Genomic DNA, 22,683 nt, shown 5'->3' on the forward strand with positions numbered 1-22,683 from the left:
GCTGGGAAAAAGGTCTCTTGGTGTGGAAATTTGTGCTGATTACAAAGGAATGTCTGTCTTTTCAAAATGTGGGTTATTTTATCCATTATACCTCTATTTTGCATTCAGTGTATGTCATGGATGTGTTTTTTTTGTCAGATCAGGATCCCCCGAAGATTTTTGACTGATGCCATCAAAAGTCAGTGCCGAAAGTGAAGGTAAGCTGTCATGTTGCCAACACTGAGGAAAATCTTTGCCTTGGACCCGGTGCCAGGCCCAGCAGTGCCTCTAATGTAGTGAATATATATGGAATACAAGATTACAGCTATCAGATCCAAATAGAACAATACCACAACAGAAATCAAACAGCACTTTTTTTTCTGGCTGGGACTGAGTGCCACACATCTTGCATAATTTGAACAACAGACTTTTCTCTCACTCATGCTATTAGCAGAGCGGCTCCACAGGAGCAGTTGTGGGATTAAGGGCAGTTTACTGGTTATTGAAGGAGAGCAAAACACTACTTGTTTACTATTCCCAGTCACATTTTCCCAGCAGGCCGACGTATCCAAACCGGTGGCTTTTTGATTACAAGACTTGCCGGTGTGCGCTGAAAAAATGCAAACATTCTGCAACAGAAATGTTATGCATACCTCGTGCCCCACACCGACACTAAAAAGGTCAACGTATATTTCCACAGTTAATATTCCTGTGACATTATGATATGATATTATGCAGCATCCGTTGAATACTGAACAAACCTAATTAACCAAACTCCTTATATGACACATTAGCATGAATATCGGTGAGAAATGGACCACTTTCTAGCAAGCACTCGTCTTTTATGGCGGTCTGTTTTGTCCGTCTTTCAGTGAATTCCATTAAAATGGAGGAATCGTTTTTCTGATTTCCTCATTTTACAATCAAACTGCCTTTCATTTTCCAACAGACATCAATGAAGTGCCACCAGCTAAGCATTTGTTATGCATAGTGATGTTCAGAAGTGGGGGTTGTTCATATAGTATGGTAAATATGGTGTGGAAGGTATCTGTGTGGCGTGACATAATCCAATTCAGCCAGAATTTCTGTGATCATACATACCCCATTCAGCATGCTAGAATCCGCAAATCTGTACATTGTGGAGCGACCTCATGCTAATGAACAAGAGCCTTCCCAAATGAGCTTCATTATTATGCACTGATGCTAACACATCTGAACCAGAAACTGTGCTCATGCTCCCAGAGAAATTCCGCTGGGTGCTATCACCGTCACCTTCCCCCTTTTTTTTCCAGTTAATTGTAAATGGAGCTATATAGTTCCATGGCATCGCAGCTCTTTCTTATTTCTGGCTTTCAACATTAAGAAGTCTAGCAGCCCTTGGCAGTTGAAAGCCCGCCATGAATCATGCACAAATGTTAGTTTTTTTGAGGATCAACATTTCTTGAAACTCCCTGATATGAATTAAACATTCAATTGACATTCTGCCAATGCAACAAGTAGATATTAGAATGACAAATTAGCTTGAAGAGCAGGAGTTATAAATGAATTATTTATCTGAACAAAGCACACTTGAATCTCAATGGAAGACTTTCAAATGTCATAAAATGTGCAGGATTTGCGTTAAGATGGCAGCGAGGCTTGCATGATAGGAATGGTCACAGAAAAACTAACTTCTAAACATCTAAACAGAGATTTTTCCCCCCCCCCAAAACTCCTGGCTGTGCTGTAAGTCTTTCGAATAACTGCAATGTAATGGTAAAAAAATACAATAATTTATAGCATGTATGGCCTAGCCTGCAAAAAAACAGTTTTATCATGGGAGAGATGGATGAAATATGTGTACCACCAGAAAATGTTTGAAAATCAATGGTTTACATCTGAATCACAGTACCCCTCAAGTGCAGAAATAATTACGCCTCTCTTCTGTGCATCTTTACGGCATTTAAATTGCTCTCAATGGTATATCAAATAAAAAACATTACCTTGAGGCGAAATAAAATAATTAAAAAAAAAGCAGACATTCCAATATTAATAAAGCTGACTGACCTGCAAAGTTGAGGCGGCGGATGTGCTTCAGCAGAAGAGTGCCGTTGATGGGATCCATTCTGGAGCAGAGCCCCACCTTCCCGGGGCAGAGCTCCTGGTGCATACTGTGCAGGGCATGGGCCATTGCATAGACCGCGTCAATGACAAATTGTACTTTTCCTTCCTGTTCGTATGATGAATCTTTTCCTATCCGCTCCTGATCTGTAAGGCACACAGAGACGGACATAAATAAATAAGACACATCAGTTTTGCAGTCAGCTGGAACCATTAAAATCAGTGAAATGATATCCCGCTGTGGGCACTCATTTGGCTCACTGTTAACCTTGTCAAGTGCTGGTTTAAGTCAGACATCGGTGTCCACGCAGTCGAGCAATTGCAGAGGGAATGAAAAGGATTTTAAAAAGCGCATTTGAAATGCTCAGTCAGGGAAAGGAGCTGTAATACCATCAGCCGCACCACGTAATCAAGAAAAATGCAGTCCTTTTATGGTTTGAGTGGTTTCTGTGATAAAGATTAGCTTTAAGAATGATCTAATTGTTAGCTTGTCTCGTTCCCTGAGGAAAACTTGACCTTACTGTGCCTCTTGAGGCAGACTGATGAAAAAGCAGCTGTCTTTTATATTTGATGGTAATGACTGTTATGCGTGAAATATCAAAAGAAAAAAAAATGTTATAGGAAAGACATCTTTATTCTACACAGGCACAGCTAGAGTGTCCTGTTGTCCTACAGCAGTGAAAGCTTATTGTTATCTTGCCAACACGTCTCCCGTGTTAACCTCACTTTGTAAAGGATCTCAGGCTGGACAGGACAATTCTGTGCAAGCCACTTAGAATGAGCTGAGCCTTTTAAATGGAGGGTGTGGCGCCGGTCCAAGAGCCATAGAAGAAAATGCATTGCTCCTCGGTAAGTCTTGGCCTTCCCGTGCTGAATGGACCCTGCCTCTTGCAATTAGCTAGAAGGTAAATATCTGGATCACTGCAGAGGAGCAAATCAATTCCAATATCTGGAGTGCAAGGTTTTCTCCTCTGAGAAATCTAATCAGTTAAAAACAAAAACTCTTTCATGTCTCTCCAGGAATACATGGATTTCCTTCTTAGTAGTTTTGTAAACCTTAGGCCTTTACCTATTCTGCCATTACAAACTGGAAAAGAAAAACTTTTTTTCCCAGTTTGATTGAATCTTGAACTGCATGACGGTGTGTCCTGTTGCTTCATGCTGTTTATGAATTCAGGTCTTTCCACGAGTGTGTGTTGAGAGGCTAAGACAGTGAGCAATCAGCAAAGCAGTAAATGGAGTCATCCATTTATTGTTTCCTTTACATCCAGGAGACAGGGCTAATCCGCTCATGTGCTGGATGTAATAATTTATGATAGGTATTTATTAATCCTGGCCCAGGTTGTTCCATAGCTTTTTCTAACTCTTAATTGCTGTGAGTTGGGAGGGGCTGCGAGGAGATAGAGCCTGCCAGTGCTAACTTCTCCCTCCCTCTCCTCAGGAGCTTCTGTTTTTAAAGCCGTCTCCATGTATGTGGAAGAGAGATTAAAAAAAAGCATGCGTGAGTTCAATTTAGATTAACAATAGAGTAATTACCAAGAATGAGCTAATGATAGAGCTTCATATATTTATATACCTGCTGAATGGAATTCAATTAAGTTTTGCAAGTTAAGAGGTGCACTGTGGGGGGGATCTGCTGACTGGAAGTATGAAGAGAAAAATGGAGAGAGGCTGCAATATTACCTCATATATGAAGAGCTATTGCTCTGGTGTGCTCACCAACTGCTTCACTATTTACGTGTTAAATTAATAGACGCTGCTTTATGAAATTTGACAAATTTTTAGGTCAAACACCTCTATAGAAGGGCTGATAGATATATTCTGATGACAAAATTTGTGACTGACAAAAAAAAAAAAAAAAAAGTGTATCCTTTTTGAAATGATATCATGAACAAGATATTGTTCAGAGGCCAGGCTGCATTTGTTAGACCTGGAGTACAGACCACGTGGAATCAGCCATGATCCAGTCACATTGGAGATGTACGTAAGTCTGTTGTTTGATGTCTGATGCATTGATTGGGGACTCTGGAGGTGGGTATATATATATATATATATATATATATATATACAGTACAGGCCAAAAGTTTGGACACACCTTCTCTTTCAATGCGTTTTCTTTATTTTCATGACTATTTACATTGTAGATTCTCACTGAAGGAATCAAAACTATGAATGAACACATGTGGAGTTATGTACTTAACAAAAAAAGGTGAAATAACTGAAAACATGTTTTATATTCTAGTTTCTTCAAAATAGCCACCCTTTGCTCTGATTACTGCTTTGCTCACTCTTGGCGTTCTCTCGATGATGAACCAAATTCTTAATTCTTTTATTATATACAGTGGTCCCTCGTTAATTGCGGGAGTTACATTAAAAAAATAACCCGCAATAGGCGAAATCCGCGAAGTAGTCAGTTTTATTTTTTACAATTATTATAGATGTTTTAAGGCTGTAAAACCCCTCACTACACACTTTAGGCAAGCTGAACGCATTCTGTACTGTACAGGAGACACGGCACGGAGGAGATTGATTGGCAATGGTCTACAGTCCCTTAGCCAATCAGGACGCAGAACACAATGCGCTGTAAAAAAAAAAAAAAAAAAAAAAAAAAAGCATGCAAAATTGCACTAAAAAATATCCGCGAAACTGCGAGGCCGCAAAAGGTGAACCGTGTTATAGCGAGGGACAACTGTACTGAGTTCCTTCAGTGACTCTCCTCCTGGCCAAAGTCTTTGCTATGACCTGGTGCATCATTTCTCTTGGGCTGCCCTGCAAATCTTTGTGCTCGGCCTATCCAGACAGTGGGCGTGTTCAGTATCTGGCAGGTCAGTGGCGCTCTGCTGGTGTTGACGCCGTAAATTTCCAGGCCATAGAATGAACAATAACAGGTGTCACACATGGTGTCACACAATAAAGAGAGGACGATCAGCTGCCTACACAAAAATGTAAGAGTTTTGTTGCACACTCTCTCTGCTGAAGATAGTCTCACTAAAATCCAAAATTACTTGTAGAAAAAGGAATACAACAGACTGAGAGGAATCAGTATTGGAGGAGTTGCTGGTGCCTCACAGCAACAGACACAAACCATGTGGATGGCCTGAGTGTAACTTTGCGTTTGAGTTGTTTTGCTCTTGTTTCGAGCGACAACCCGTTCAGATGGAGTGGCTTCAGGATTGCCTGTTTAATTCAAGTCTGCATTCCTGTTTTAATCTGAAGGGGTAAATCAGGGAAACAGTTCATTAAACTCAGCGATGGGACAGCAACAATAGAGAGCACTTTTCTTCACCTAGTTTAGTGTGGAGAAAAAGAACAAAAATATTTTATTGGTAATACACTGAACAATGATTCATCAGCAAAAGTAGTATAACGTAAAAGTAGTATAATGGTCACCACATGGAAAGGGTTGAAGAAAAATAGATTTCACTCAGAGGGAGGGTCACAGCTTTTTATTTGAGAGCACTCTAAAATCCTCCAGTGACCCCTCATGCTAAATAACATACAGCCCCTAACCAAATGTGTTATCTCCTCCCAATCTAATTTAAATGAAGGTGTCATATATTCACTCACAGAGATTCTGCACCTCCCGCACAGAGACATCACTTTCCTCTTGGGAGACGATTCTTTGGTGAATTCACTCCATCACAAAATTGTCAGAGTACCATGGCGTACAGCGCGCTGCATTTAAAGGGAAGGAAAAGTGACGATTTGATTGGTCATGATGGTTGCCAGCTGCTCCCTCATCTACCGATAATGTTTTCTTCCTAATGTAACCTCAACTCCAGCATTACTGCAGTTGTGCCATGCAGCTCTGGCCACTAAAACACTAAACATCAGTTGGCATTTCCTGAGAGTCCTCACAACGTGCCGCTGACTGCACTTTGCAGCATGAGCCACGGAGCACGTCTACATGGACATTAATATTCCAGCTAGGATCAGGATGCTCTGATATTCCGTATTTGTTCTGGCACATACAAACACCATATCCTCTTTGCAGTTATTGGAATACACACTATCCACATATACACTATCCTGGTTATGAGAAACCCAAATATGCCACCTACGATATGCTGACAGTAAACCAGACACAAGGCATGTCAACACCTTATCCTTAGTCTGTTTTTGTGTCAAGTGCAGTTTCCACCGTAACAGTAGACTACTGTCCATTCATTCACTTAGCATCAGCTTATCATTACAACTGAAAAACACAGAATGGTGTGCAGATGAAGTCTCTTACTTTTGGGGAAATAAAAAAAAAATCAGTTTTTGCCTCCCATAATGAAAGAAATGAACACTTTAAAATTCATGGGTAGCAGAAAGTACCGAAATGGGGATAAAGTGTGTGAAGGTGCAAGAGGCAGAGAGCTGGAGAACCCAAGGCCAACTGAGCAGGTCAGGTTGTAATGGAAGAATGGAAGAGATTTGGAGAGAAAAATATCAAAATGCCAGAAAGTGGCTATACAGCCAGCCAGGAGACACTCCCCCTTATCATAGCCTGATGCGTTTGTCCCACACTGATAAACAGACCTTAGAAATCCTTAAATTGGATGTAAACAGGTGTGTGAATAAACAGGTGAGTTCAATGGAAATGGCAAACCTGAGTATGACCACAGCCAGGATAAGGCTCATAACCAGAATATTAATGTCTCACTGATTCTTGAAAACGGAGCCTGTAAAGTTCAGTCAAGAGTTGCAAATATAAACAACTTTATCCACCAACTCCAGGCAGTGAGACATCTTCTTAAGCAACACTGATACAGTGCCCAAGTCTTTAATCCCACTGGAACAGCTTGTCACCATGAAACATCTAAATACATTTTTGACTCTGTGTCTTCCTTTGTTGTCTGTTGCTAGGAGCATCGCCCCATCGACAATGCCAAAAAAAAAAAAAAGCCAAGTGTATCATTACCCTTATCTATGATTTTACCTGTGGCACTTTATGGGGCTGCTCCATTGCCAGTTGCTTTGTGGACACCGACAATACCCAGGGTGTTTTTGTGGGAATACACGCATTTGCCAGCTCAGAACCTTGAGCAAATATTGTTCATTTGCATATGAAAGTTCAAACAAATATTCTACGACGTCTATTCCCTGTCAGTGTAACAGCCCCAGGAAGACCCATTGATGATATTATGGATTAGGCTCCTGTTTGGCTTTTATTGCTGTGAGACACAACTCATGTACACAAATAGTGAGTTCTGTACCTGCCGTTGTAGCGTCCCACAGTCATGCAGCATGGATTGTATCTGTATCTGGGCTTATACTGACATGCTCTGCTTCTTTTTTTCATGCGCTCGTCAAGATTATCTCTATGCCAGCTATTTTGAGTGACAACTTTTTGTAAGTCATGCAGGACAGGTTAATTGAGATTAAACACGGCTTCACCACCTTTTCACTGTTTGTAATAATGAAGAACAATTGTTTAAGCACAGTGGTGGTTCTAGACCAATTTTACTGAAGGGGCCTGGCTGGGGCCAGGGCTTTTGTCAGAGGGGCACATTCAACCCGGGGCAAAAAAGACAAAGATTCAAAATTATATCTGATTTTTTTCCCCCATAAAACTAGTGATTACCCATTCTAACCAAACTGAATGGTTCAAAATATCACATTTGAGACACACATATAAGAGACAGAAACAATGGAAACATCCTATTTTTCAGTGTAACCTTAGTACAGACAAACTCCTCACTTAGTACAAACTCCTTCTTCTAAAATCTTTATCAGGCAGTTTCATCAACATCATCATCACATCTTCATTACACCAGTCTTCTTATCATCTTCATCAATAAATCCTCATCATATTTACACTCTAAAAGCGTATTGTTACTTTGTAACAATAAAATATTGTTCGTGGTAGTCGTTTCTTGCTTCTGACTGCCTCTCATCAGGTGGTTGGTAACTTTTCGAGCTCGCCATTTTCACCGTAGATCAACAAAACTAACTGCCGTTTCCAGCGGTGCAACGCTCTAAAGCAGCTTTCACAGAGCGCGCGCACGGCGCAGACCTCGGCCGGCGCAGCCATTCATTGTGTATGTGATCGCGGAGCGCAAGAGCGCACTGGTCTGCGTTTATATTTAGAAATCTAGATGATTGACATCATGAGATATGCACTACTCTTGCAAAGACATTTATTATAAAATTCCATGTGAAGTCACACACACACAACAGGTAACAGGTGAAATCAGATGAAATGAGAAAAAAATACAGCCTTCGTTCATGTAACATAATTTATTTAGAAGCATTAGTTCAGCTAATTCATAAATTAAAGAATGTATTTGCCTCTTGACATGGTTCATCTGAAGCTGCTGTGCTGTCCGCCAGAGAAAAAGTGCGCCAGAACGGAAAACTACTTCCTAACGTCTGTTTCGGTCGCATAGCAACCAGCGCCACATACGTGCATGCCGTGCATGCCGTGCATGCGTGTGCCCTACTCTGCATGCGTGTGCACGCTGCTCTGCGCAAGTCTGCGCCATACCCAAACTGTGCGCTATGTGAAAGCCGCATCACAATGTATAATCTTTGTTCGGAGGGGGGGCCACAGTGGGGTCCAGACTCAGTGTTACGGGGGCACTGGCCCCTGTTGGCCCCTCCCCAGAACTGCCAGTGTTTAAGCAGCATGGGGTCATCTGTACTGTTTTTGGTTGGACATGCAGAGAGTTTTAGCATTCCATGTCAAGACTTTTCAGAACATAATTTCATTTACCGTGCAGCAGCTATCCTGATTATGGCACATGCAATTTTTAATTGCCACTTCAACTGAAAAGGGTGCTAGCCCCCGACTCAGCAAATGTCTACTTCTCTCAGCTGTCTTTCATGTGCTACATCTCCAGCTCCTCTCTGCAGGCAAAAGGCATTTTAATGCCCCCGATTATCTCACGAGCTTTTGAAAAGCATGAATTAATGACGGAGGTTACGGCTTAGTAATTAAGGGCCATGGGGCTTTGATTGGACTTAGATTGTCACAGTTTGGCTGACATTCCTGTGCCATGGGAAACCCTGAAAGCCCTATTGGTGGTGAAAGTGATATTTTTCTTGCAGGCTTGGCGGCCCACCCACACCAACTTGTATTGTCTCTTCTCCATAAAAACATTCCGCTTTTTCTCTCTGTCTCTCTCTATTTCCTTTTCTCCTCATTGGCATGTTGGCATACTCCCACACATTCCCAGACTGGCATTTTGCTCTCAGAGAAATCCGTTCAGATTAAGCCCAGCAACAGCAAAGTGAGGGTGTCTCCCACTCTGAGGTGTTACACAAGGCAGTTTGTGACAGAGCATGTTGGCTCAAACCCTTTTGACCTTTTTTCTGCTTGTGTCTGGCCACAGGCCATCCAGTCCTCTGCCAAAACATTTGGTCTGTATCCATGATTAATCTCTACATGCAGGGCCAGTTCTAGGCACAAGCCTCATAGCTAGCCACAATGGGTCCTATTCATCCATATGGCTGCCAAGGAAAAATCAGTCCATATGAATTGATTGACCCCACAGCGGGTAAGATCAACATATACTGGACATCACTACAAAGATAAGCTGTTGATCTTTCATTTTTATTTACCATTTGCAATCAGTTGGCATGTTCAAGATGTCTTCAATCATCAGGTAAAATGTTATAGTTACATTCATTGCTGAATATTTTTTTTATATATCTCTCTTACTGTACTTTCAAAAAATTTTAAATGAAACAATCAAATAGCAATGAAAAAAAATGCTACATTATCAGTGTGTCTGTGGCTCTGGGTATACAGTATATTCACCTAATCATTCACTTTTGCTTGAAAATGCCTTTTCAGGGGGAGTCCCATTTGCTGTGGACACAAATAGTGATGACCTGCAAGGTGATGCCAGCACGAAGACAAATACAACAAAGCTAAATGTTAGGCAGACAAGGCCTGCTCCAATGCATGCTTTTTTCTACTATTTATCTGCTTATTTGCATACATTTTTTGATTCTTTAATCCGTGTGATGGGCTTTATGGGTGCTGGTTATTGCAGCCACAGGCTAGATAGTGATTCAAGGCAGGCAGCTCATCAGAATGAGTGACAGGTGTCTGGGCATGAACTCTAGCCTAACCCTACGGGGGATGAGCAAAACACTTTGCCAACTCAAGCCAAAAGGTTGCATGCTCTAGCTTAAAGTATACTTTAAAATTAATTCTGCTACATCTGTTACGGAGTCCTTTTGGTGGCCCTCCTCTGCATTTGCATGAAAACTAAACGAGTATGCATAGACAGCGCGGGTGAGGGGGTGCAGCTCCTGACGTGACTGGCAGCAGTGTTCGCCTCTCTGCATTTTAGCTTTGATGTCATTTATCTTATAGCCTGTCCTAATCCACAGCGCGTCTCTGCCTGCTCCTGTCATTACGTTTTATGATTTCCAGGAGATCGCCGTTAATCAGTCAGGAGGGAGATCCTTTTTCTTTATTGTTTCTCTGGGCGATACTGAATCAAACCATGGCCTTGCAGGAACATTCTCACAAGACCCAGTACACTTGAGGTTTCTTACTGTGATGGAATTGTTGAATTGGTGTGGGTAAACCCTAGTTTCTCTCTCTCTCTCTGTTTTTTTTTTTTTTATAACACATCAATGAAGACATTACACAGACTGTGTTCAATCACAAGTTCAATGTTTGAGGAATATGAAAGCAGAGTGGAGGGTGGTGGGGTGCTTGATTATGACTGAAATGGTAACAGCAGGTGAATCGCATTTCTTTACTTCACTTTTTGTTGGCTAACATGCAATCTTTGAGAAATAAAATTAACAATTGCCAGACAAATGTCAGTCATTTCATGAATACAGGGAAACCAGTTTACTTTGCATTCAGATATGGGCTCACCTGTGGTGCTCAGTAGCTTTGACTCTAGACAATTATGTCTACAGGCTTGCCAAAAGGGGGCAGGGCCATTCTTTACATCAACTGCAAATGGTGCACCAATGTGACAGTATGAAAACAGCTCTGTTCACCTAACATTTAAGTCTTATCAGTGTCAGTCAGACCTTATTATTAGCCAAGGGAGATTCCACATTTATTTATAACAATTGTTTATATCCACCTGAAAGCCAATTCAGAGGCCACTAATTACATTTTTAATGTGATTCAGAAGCTGCAATCACTCTCTCCAGATGCCCACAGCATCATTATAGTTGAGTTCAATCAATGTAATTTGGAAAAGTCAAAAAAACTATTCTGATTCTTATGTTACATGCCCAACTTGCCATAATAAGATACTGGGCCTCTGTTATGGTTCAATCAAAGGGCGCCACAAGTCCACATTGCTTCTTCCAACTGGTTTGTCTGACCACAGTACAGTTCAGCTGGTTGATGCAGAGCAGAGGTGAGGAAGTCCTCTGCTGGCCATCTTTGATCGTGTTACAGTGGAGCGCTGCAGTGGCTATGCTTCTTGACTATGTCTAAACATTTGTATCTACATAGGAGATAGAACACATTTTCTTTTGTAGGGAGAATTCTTTATGGAGCAGCAGCAGGATCGGGCTGACCACATTTGTCAAGCCATGTGCCATGGAGGGCCAAGAGGCTGCAGGTTTTCATTCCAACCAAAAACTCCACCAGGTGATTTCACTGATCAGTCCCTCCTCTCTGCTTTAAGGTGAGGCAGTCAGTGAAATCACCTGGTGGAGTTTTTGGTTGGAATGAAAACCTGCAGCCTTTTTTCCCTCCATGGCACATGGTTTGACACCCCTGCAGGAGACCCTTGGTCTACCACAGGATAGTCCTGTATACTGTAGTCCTGTAGTCCTTTATCAGGGTGCTGGTCATGCTGCCTTGGGATGTACAGATTTATTCAACCAGCATCACTCCCTCGTACCTCTGCATAACATGCTGAGCAAGACACTTGCCCAACTTAATTTTGTTTTTATCATCATCATTTAAACTATTTAATATCGACTGAGCACTAAGCTGGTATCTCCAAATGCTTTCAGGCACTTGAATTTCAAGAAAAGAAATTCTTTGACGGAAAATGCTCTTTCTTGGTTGCCGAAAATGCTGCTGACAGTGTCTGCATCTAGCATAAATAACAGCCATCGTCATGAAAGTTAAGTCACTGTGACCCAGAAAGAGGCCTATTTAACAGTGTGATCCTGTTGCACAATTAAAAGAACCTTTCCAAAGGTTTGTTTGTACTACTTTTCCTACAGGAGTGCATACTGCGTGATGTTTTGTTAACTGATCGCAAAGCCTAATTTACATGACCATACCCACACGTCATCGATGTTTGAACAATAATTGTATGCAAAATGCCTATCTACATATTTATAAGGTGAACTAGTGCAGTCAGCTTGCCTGTGTCTGTGCTGCACACAACACTCATTGCACAGCAGTGCCGTTCATGAATAGCAAGTGCTCCTGTTTCTCTCGGTGTGCGGGTTTGCACATGCGCTTGCTGAAAATGGTCCAACTAACAAACACTAATCTATGAAGGAAAAAAAATGGGATAGTGTGGCTACAGAAAGCAAAATATATGACTTTTGATGTCTTCTGAAAACATTTACACAATGAGATTTGTGATAAACAGTCATTGGTAATGTGGATTTGATGACCAAGCTGGTAGAGGCAAATAATATCACAGCTAAAACAATATATTATGTTCAGAAAATTGCATCCCTTTAATGTAATGCGTCCTTTAAAACCAGGAAAACACAACACTTATGCTATATCACAATATTATGATATCCAAAATCCCAGATGATATTGGTTTATATAGCAATATAATATAGATATATCTTCCAGACCTAAGCTATGTGTTCATGGCATATCTATTAAACTTTCTCCCTTAATGCCAGAACAATGTTGTTAATTTTGAACAACAAACCCATCCTGACACATCAAACAGTTCTTTGGATGGCATACTTTGGTGATTGGGTACATTATTTTGGACTTGTGCTTCCATACCGCAACTGATCTCATCCCCAAACAAATAAAAAGGACATGACTGCTTTGTCTGCATTGCTGTTCCCCCACATTATTAATTAGCAGGAGAGATACAGCCCTATGGGATGAAGCCATACTCCTACCTTACTTACCCTCTCCACATTAATCAATATCAGTTTTACATCTCCCTCATTCCCAGATAAAAGACAAACCTCTCTCTTTTCTCGCAGTCACTCACAGAGTCCTCACCCTTTGATCACACTGAGCATCCCAACCCTCTCAGGACGTTGATTATTCTGAAGCCATACACCATGAGGCACTGGCACAGCAGCCTCAAAGACAGGGCAAGGCGCCTCACCAGTGCAGAGCCACCTGGAATATCACACTTTGCCCTGAAACAGATGCTGTGTGGCAACCTCCCCTGCAAGCTGAGCTGATAATAAAGTTTAACAATAACACTGCAGCATCAGACCTTTATAGAACCTCAGTAAAAAAATTCCTACTAAGAGCAAGGCAAGCATAAAACTGAATGGCCACTGGCTGCATTATGCAGAAGCCTACTGTGTTTTCATGATTGTAGGTCAGGGTGATTCACTGTCACCTATGCTTTGGATATGTCAACTATTTTAAGAGTCATTAATTCAGTCTTTGCTCCAAGGGTTTTACATGAGAGTGCAAAGTCAAGGCAGGTGGATAATTTATTTATTTTTATCAAATTAGACTGAATTTTTGATGTCTTACATGGCCATGATCAACATAGATAATCATTTGCTTGATTGCTTCAGAATTTAGATAGTTTTGGGGTTTTGGAATCTGTAGATGCCATAATCAGTTTATAATTACCCAGAGAGTTTTTTTTTTCCTTTAGTTTCAGTTTAATATCTTTCTGTGAATTCTGTAGTGTTCATTTATATAACTAATTGTACCTAATTTTCAACCCATCACTCTATAAAACAGCCTACAGTATAGGATGTCTACATTTTGAAGCATCCTATGTATATTTCAAATCCCACTATGGGTTGCTTTCAGGTCTGCTTTTATAAGCCTTTAATATAAAATAGGCTTTGGCTCCCGGTGACCGTGAAAAGGAAGAAGTGGGGAAAGAAAGTGTATGAATAATATAACATAATGTAATATAATCGCTGTTCCCTTTGCTTTACTTCTGGCAAATTACTGTGTCCTTAATGTGAAGGCAGTGACAAATTTCAGGTTAATGTTCCAGAGAAATGCTAAATTTGTTGCCTGTAAATTGATATGTTGCTGCTGACAATTATACTCCCATCTAATCATCAAGTTTTGTGAAGCAACTATAACATGCTGCTAATTACAAATGAGATACCACCTCAGTATATTACAGAAGCTGCAAGTGGCTGCCCTGTAGGGAAAGAATGTATTTTATGACAAAAGAGAAGTACTGACTTGCGTGTCTCGCATGCTGCTTTGTGAAAGCAATATTTAAAATGTGTCTTCAAGTGGCATTAAAAAATGTTTGGTCATATATATAAATTATGCACATGTAATAAGCTATAGTACAACTACAATGTAGTATAGCTACAATGGATTTTAATGGGGAAAAGAAGTGAGCTCTCTCTCTTCTATGCTGGATTTCTCCCCGTATGTTTGTTGCAAACTGGTGTGCTGTTTTATTTTTGCCAAACAGCATTGCAGCTGTGTTGAAAATAGGTGTGATGTCAGTGAAATCACCAAGTGCCATATTTTTGAACAGTGTTCATGTGATGTAGGCTGGATTTTTCTTGTAAAAATTTGAACATAGGCCTAAACAAAGACATGAGGCCAGATCGTACAGCCGGAGTCCTTTCTGTTATTCCAGATATCCATTCTTTCCATCTTGGTATCAAGTACTTCTTCAGCCTAACAGGATGCCCGAGGACATTGTGGGAATATCTGAGGCCTCTGTCTTCTGCTGCCTAGCCCTGTCTTCTTGATGGCAATGAGCAGAAACACCAGTGGCCAGACACTGACATGCGAGACTCACAGTCAACCTTCCTTTATGTTATTTTCCAGACCTCATCTTTGCCATCAACTGTGACCCGTCACTCATTTTTTCATGTCTTTCTCAACAGGAATGTGAAAAGGAGAAAATCAGATGGTCTGAATTTCTATCATACCAATGGGAAAGGCAAAGAAACCAAGCTTTGAGTAAACCCATGCACAAGAGAAGACGTGCGTACAACAGTGCGCACAACAATTTGACCAACTCTACTCAAGAACAATTTCAGTGTGAGTGTCTAACCTGACTAAGAGCCATGTAACTTACCACAGTCTCAACTGGGCTCTGGGCAATATGTGGAATAGCAAATTGGCCGTTCTGTAGATCACTCTGATTAGTAAAGAATTCACATTGCCACTGTTTTCCAATCCTGCTGAGTCTTGTTATTATAAGGAGAGTTAGAACGTACATCATAGACAATATGTTTGCTGTAATTACAAGAGCGAATGAGTAGAGATTATCCTTAATTATTTAAGTTTGTGTTATCGAGGTCCTGTTCTGACAGGTAGGAAGCAGTCGGTGCTCAAAAACAGATGGTGTTTAAGATTCGTGACTTCCCTGACAGTAGCAGCTTAGTGTATGAATATTTGTGTATAAGAATAATTATGCACAAATGTATTCATATTCATATTTTAATGAGCATTATTCCAAAAGGGACATGTGTCCGCTGGATGATTACGTTTTTGGACATAATGGGTGCTGATGCATGAACTTGAAAACATCACGTAAAGAACTGAAAAAATGATCCAAAGTTTGTGATCATTCATGTTATCAAGATGAAATGATCTCTATATTGACATCTGTGAGCATGGTAAACACCAAAGAATTTCTTGTGCATTCCTTGAAACCAATTAAGCACAAAATTATCTGGATAAGCAAGACTGCTACCAGACAGCCTCAAGGAAAAGCTGCGATGAGAATTTTGACCCTCATCTGATACGTGCTGGACTGCTTAATTGGGGTTTAAATCTTATTAAAATGTGCAGTGTTTTTCTACAACAGATTGTGCTGTCCACGGCTGGGTAACGTATGGCACAGAGCCTGAAGACTTTAAGCATGCAGCCCTGCTAAGCCATTCACTTGTTATGGCCATGTAGGTGTAACACACTCCAGACTCAGCACAAAATATAGTGCAGCACTGCAATGAGCTGTGAGATGAACGGCGATTTTGAATATTGAATGTATAGCTGTTCCAGCTTTAATGGGTGGGCAGTGTTGTCAAAACTCTTTCACCAGGAGCCAAATGCATCACCTCCTTCAAGACATCAAAAGAGTGTTTTCAACTTAGTAAAGAGTGGTAAAAAAAAAAAAAAAAAGAAAGAAAAAGAACATTAAATAGCTTTTCCCCAAGAGGAGAATATCTTACTTGTGCACTTTTTGAGTCCGGACCCTTTCTTCAAAGCATGACGGCTGAGTTTGCAGTTGAAGTTGTTCTCCCAGAACTCAGCAAACCAGATATTCCTCCTGTTGTTTTCCAGCGTACGGCTGATGAAGTAACGATCAAACCCTAGACAGATCAATGGGTTCATTGTCACTGACGCACAGGCAGTGTCAGTGCGAGCAGCTGGTACAGTATGTGAGTGAGAATTTGTTCAACACTGAATATGATATCTATCCACATTAAAGTCCCCCTCCACTCAATAATGTGTTTTTCTTCCGTTCCTGTCCCCTAGAATGTGTGGCCTTGACTAAACTGACTTGTATCTGTGCAGAGTTTGTCACTAGAAACGTGTTTTCACACGTCACTGCTGAAGGTGGAGGTGTGTGTGTGCGCTCTCCAAACATCTGAGGGTCAGACGGTCCCCAGGCCAGCTGGGTTTGGTACGTCACGAGTCCAACGGCCACTCAGCCATCAACGTGACCGGGCGCTGCTTTGTATCTGAGTAGCAGCAGCCCAGCCGGCCGCAGTGCTGGGACTGGACTGCTTGTCATGTTTTGTGTTTTTAAGAAAAAATGGCTGCTTTGCATGAACAATATTAGTGTAACTAAGACATTTGCTGAAAAAACAACTTTTTTTTTCATGGTTAGATTATCAAATCCGGCACAGTATTCATAACTGTCACGGACGTTACTTTTTGCATATTCATAGATCTGCACATGTTTAATGAGAGTAAGGTTTAGAGTTACATTTAAGGCACTAAGGGATGCTTGTTTTTGGAAAAAAAAAAACTTTGAAATATATAATAATGATGATCAGAGATTATTTTGGGGGGCTTAATACATGACTGGAGAGGGACTTTAACTTTTTGCTACATTGTTTGAAAATAAGTGCATTTTGTTTGTTGGCATTAGCTGATAAACTGATTATGACAAAGCATGATAAAAAAAAAATGTTTTGCTTTTCTGAAAACAGATATGGCATGAAAAGACCCCAGCGGATTAACACATTGAAATATCCAGTTGTTTTATCAGACCCAGGCAGGAAACCAATCCCTGAAGACATGATGAATGCAGTGTGCCCCTCTATGTACCTTTGATAGACTGGCGCTTTGGCAAGATGGTGACTGCCCCCTCTGCCATCTCCTCCTGGTGCAGAACCGGGGAGATCTTTGAGCCCCAGCTGTCGGAGCCCACCCAGATGAAATGACCTGTCTGGTTGGCCTTTTTAGCTGCATGCAGTAGCCGCCTACAAAGGTGAGGAAACAGATGTTACCACGGATAAGGTCAGCGTCACTATGAGCCCTGCTTTGTAATTTATTACAGTGCAACACTCAGGCTGAGTTGCTTTGGAATGGCTGAGTTCCCAGGTGTTTCCATGCTGCCCAGTGCAATCGTAATTCTCATCTTCAAAGGGGGATCATCAAGCTTACCTGATATCATCTTCATTGGCAAAAAGTATGACAACTCTTGCATTTGGGTTTTCTCTGAGTCTCCGGATGACCTTGTCAAACTCTCCCTGCTTGGGCTCCCGGGGAATCTTGACCGACTGTGAGATGCACACACCCCCTACGAATCAGACAGAGAATGTACAGTTACACATCGTGCATTTGTTTGAAGATAGCTGGCACGGGAGTGGGCTCACAGAAATGCAAACATTACCATGGTTGTGAGTTTCACTTACAAATATGGTAGTTATGTTAATTAGGCTTAATATTGCCCTTTACCACAGAGGCAGTTCATGTCATTAGAGAACATAACAGTCGTCCCAGGTTGAGTGCGCGGGAAATCTCTTAAGATTGTGTAACCATGGCATTTCTAGAGAGAGATTCATTCCATGCTCGTGTACATGATGTGTGACTAATCTGTGGGACTGCAGAGCGTTCCCTGTTCAGATTTCCATGGAATTGCTCAACAGGGCCCTGTGAAGGAATTGGACATCTGGAATATGATTTAAGTCGTGCTCATTCTGAGGATTAACCCCTCCATCAGGGACAGTTTTCATCAAGGCACTTGAACCTCGGGGAGGAATACATTAGCAAAGCAAATGTGTGTCTGCGGGTGAGATGGAAGTTTGCAAAGAGTGAGAATCAACAGGAACTCACAGCAGACATCAGTCAGTCAGTTCAAATGTAGATGGATGTTATGTCCTTGCCAATTAACTGACATTTGTTGTGTCTGATATCCTAATAAAACAGATCCGGGTCATTCAAGAGCTCTGTTGCACTCTATGAGCACCAGTGGCAACTGGGTGTTCTGTTCTGTAAAGAAATTCATTATTTTCTTCCTAATCCTTTCTGTAAAATGGCACAGCACAGTTCTAATTGTGTGAATTTAATTGATTAAAATGTAATTAGATAAAGAAAAAAATAATAATGAAGTCAGTCAGTCATGTCCAGGATAATGAAATTGAGGGCATTGTAGCCACCACATTGGTTTACCAAGGGAATGCTTAGGAGAGTGAAAATGAGTGTGTGGACACGATTTCCCTGCAAAGTGATTGACCAGTAGAGGGATAATTTTCTGCTAAAACAGAGAAACAGAGTCTGTTAGAGTTAAAGGGTTCTTCCAACCCATTGGGTTCACAATTATGCCGGTCTCACTTGGCCTGTATGTTATTAAAAAACTGATGGATGGATAGATGAAGGTGAAGAGGTTGTTAGTTGTTAGTTGGGGAAGCAGTTAAAAAAGCACATGGGAGGTTTTGTTGTTTTTCACATTCGAGCAAAGGCTGGGCTGCCCGTCACACAGGGCTCCTGAGGTGAGACAGGAGAATATCTCAGGGCAGCATGCTTGTTTGTCTGCTCTTTGTGCGCCTGTTTCCTGCAGTGGTGCGAGGTTGCAGGCCAGTGGGGAAACACTGCCAAATCAAGAAACTGTAGTTACTGTATTCAGTAGATGCCGCGTAGACGTGCGTTCCTACTGCAGATGGAGTCCAATTTAAAGGCAGGGTGGCCAGACTATTTCAAACGCTCTTTGATTACCAAAGTAATCAAGATTGTCCGTCCAATCTCAGCCTCTTGTAAATTATTATCAGTTACCAGCTGTGGCATATGAAAGAACAATGGTAAAGACTGACAAGCTACTTTCAAAAAAGCAATGAGAAGTTACACCCAGCCAGAGGCAGACAAGTTGAAATCACTGAACAATTAGGGGGAAATTAATTAAGGTCGCACACTCCTCTCCACCTGCCATCCCATATATTTACGCACCAACTACACACTAAACAACCTGATGCAATGTAGCTGAAATGTTAATGTGTAACTAAATGCTACTGTAAATAGACAGATGAGTGTGAGATGTCTTTTTTTATTCATGAGCTGGCGAGGTAGAATATCGCCCTGTGCAAATGAAACAGAGAATTATATTTTCGGCAGAGAGTGTCACCCTGTGGTTTTCTACGCCGGGTCCTGGTCACTGAGAAAGTCTGCTGGCTGGTGCGAGGGAAGCCAGGCACACGCTGCACAACTTTAGGACAGATTTAGATCATGTCCCATACAAGTTTTTGAGATCTGAGACAGAATCTCCATGTCGGAACGACACATTTCACATGGCTGTCACCAAAGCTCGTTAAGTTTGAGCAGGTCAGACAGGCAGTCTGACCCAGTCTCTCTCAGGCATCTGGAGACAGTCTGAGTATGTCAGCACAAAATCCACAGCACATTTCTATTGTGAGATATGTGAAGACACATTTTGAGAATGGTGAGCCGCAGTGGCCAATGAGAAGCCCTGATGAAACAAGATGGACGAAGCAGGCAGAAACAAGAAAATGACACATCATCGTCATGTCTTTATAATTGGTTCTGCAGAACAGACAACCTACAACATTGCCTACATCTCCAAACTATTCTCCCAACTGAGTCAAATCTGTACTTTTTTAGTATCAGTAAGTGTACATGTAATATTGAGCAGCTCTTCCCTCTCAAGCTCTATTTTAGCACAGTAAGGCGACAAACTAAATCATGTGTTGCGTTTGTTGTTGCTAGACAGTCGGCTATCAGTATCTTTTATGTGAGCAATGCCGAAGTGTTAGGTTTGTGACAATTGTGTAGTTGGTGCTGCACAGATAAGCACACACAGGCCGATGAAACTCCTTTGCATTCGCACCTTCTGAAGATGGCGCATGATAAATTTCCAGAGCCATATAATTAGCTCTGGTCTCACACCACGAGGGAGACTGCACAGCTGCTCTGTGATTCACACGGTTTAATGCTTTTAAGCTTTTTTTTTTGTTAGCAGTCTGCACACTAAGTACCTTGCAGCATTCACAATGCATACATTTTGAGCATGGGTGACCACTGCAGGAATTAAATCCCCGCCAGGTTTAGTGTCAAGCTGTACTATCTGAGATGCACTGAAACAGCATATGAGGACTTGAAGACTTGTGTCTCGGCCGCGATTGTGGGAACATTTCATAACTTCATCCATTTATGTGTGATGACCCACTTGTCAAGCCGACTCAGTCCAGGCTCCATTATAGGTCAGTTTACTGCAGATGGGTGGGCCTTGGGTAAGTGAGTAGCATGCAAACCACACCATCACTTGGCAATTTTTCACACACTATGGTAGAAGATTATCCTGGAGTTTCCCTAATGATGTGTTAAACGAAAACTAATGGAAACTAATCGTGAATAATCGCCAGTGTTCAAGCGTCTAGCCGGATACAATGATGCAGTCTCTCTTTGCCACAATGGCTGCACAGCTTGCCCTGCCTCTGCCTTCTGCCGGCAGTGAGGAGCCTTTAACAGAGTGGTGCACACATTCATGCAGTATGCGAAACCAACACAGTTTCATGAAATGTCGTGAAATGCGCACAAACTCTGAAATACACAATATGCAGCTGTGGACGCAAATTATGTGAACATTACTTTCCATCGCTACAAATAAGAATTTGTGACAGTAGCACAAATGAAATCATGTTGTGACAGTTGGACGTGCCGTTTTGACCTGTTTGTCAAGTGAAAAGCTAACAGTTACAGGCAGGGCTCCAGCGTGCGAGTCTGCCTGCCTGCCTGTCTGTCTTAATGCGTGACGTGCACAGACGTACACACGCGCGTACACTCAGCGCGCTCACTGAATGATCACCGAGGATCCCGCTAAAAAAAAAAAAAAACTAAACAAAGAAGATGAAGCGGTCTGTCATTGATTATTTTAAGAAAAAGAATGTGTCAGAGGAGGCTGTTGATGCTGGAGGGTCTGAAAATAGGGAAGCGACAAGCGAATTTTGGATTCCGAGTCGAAAAGGCAATGAAACTTTCCAGTGCACTGACATAGATTGTGTAACAAAGCAAAGAGTTGCCACTCCACTCTATTTTCACTGGCTAACAGCAGCACACTGGCTTAGCTTGTCTATTCAGAGAAGAGGTATCACTTCGGCTTATTTTTCAATCTGTGTTATCACATGCATACTACTGCTCATTCATTGGTAGCTGAATTGTTAGGTCTGTTTGATAAGCAATTTACATTGTTAAAACAAATAATAATTCAACATATTGTTACAGTAAAAAGTACTCTGTCAACCCTCAGGTGAAATAATTACTGATGCATCCTCTTGTCATTTTTGTTCAATCATTAATAACATATCATTTCCTGGTTTTATAGAAGTCGGGACTCGGTATCGGCAGATACTCAAAATCAAATGACTCGGACTCGGGGGGCAAAAAAACGTGATCGGGACATCCCTACTTTCATTTTTATGTTTTGTTTATATGAAGAAGATGTTCATATAAACAAATGTTGATGATCTATTTTGTACTGCTGCTGCAGAGAAACATAAACTTCAAATTAAAATATTTTGCAGACAAGTTTGGGTTATTTTTAATCTTTAAATTTCATCAACATGATAAGGTCATGCATTAATAACACGCTATACAAAGAAAAATATGGTGCTACCTGATTTCTCTTGGTGCTACTAAATGAAAAGCTAGGTGGCACCAGTGCTACCTGTGAAAAAGTTAGTCTGGAGCCCTGGTTACAGGACAGTTTTGGTGTTTCTGAAGTTAGCCTGCAGTTCTGACCTCTCTACCGTTGATGTCTAACAGTAAATAAAACAGTTTTGCTAATTGCACTGACAGCTGAATTATACAGGGCAATTGAGACATACTGAAATCAAGCCAATCATCATACCGGCAAATGCCTTTCTTTTGGATTAAAAACACTCCGGGGTGAATTCGTCAAAGGACTGCATGGCTTTTGCACAATTCATGGTGCTATCAGCGGCCGCAGTCCATTCTTTGTGAATTCGCCCCTCAGACTTTAGTTCATTAGTGCTTGCTGCTACATGTTGAGTCTCCCTCTGCCTCTCCCTCCTTGCTTGGTGCTCCATCTGTTGTAC

The 22,683-nt window shown here is 41.4% G+C and overlaps 1 protein-coding gene across 1 annotated transcript in view; it reads right to left on the reverse strand.

Moving 5' to 3' along the window:
* Positions 1-22,683, reverse strand: part of LOC115359353 (metabotropic glutamate receptor 4-like) — a 138,089-nt gene that overhangs the window by 26,176 nt on the left and 89,230 nt on the right. The window contains exons 3-6 of the mRNA XM_030051772.1: positions 17,783-17,918; positions 17,444-17,598; positions 16,339-16,479; positions 2,026-2,226 (exon numbers count right to left, since the gene is read on the reverse strand). Coding sequence (XP_029907632.1) covers positions 2,026-2,226; positions 16,339-16,479; positions 17,444-17,598; positions 17,783-17,918 — 633 coding nt within the window. The remainder of the gene's footprint in view (positions 1-2,025; positions 2,227-16,338; positions 16,480-17,443; positions 17,599-17,782; positions 17,919-22,683) is intronic.

This window comes from Myripristis murdjan, chromosome 5, assembly GCF_902150065.1.
Source record: "Myripristis murdjan chromosome 5, fMyrMur1.1, whole genome shotgun sequence".
Lineage (NCBI taxonomy): Eukaryota > Metazoa > Chordata > Actinopteri > Holocentriformes > Holocentridae > Myripristis > Myripristis murdjan.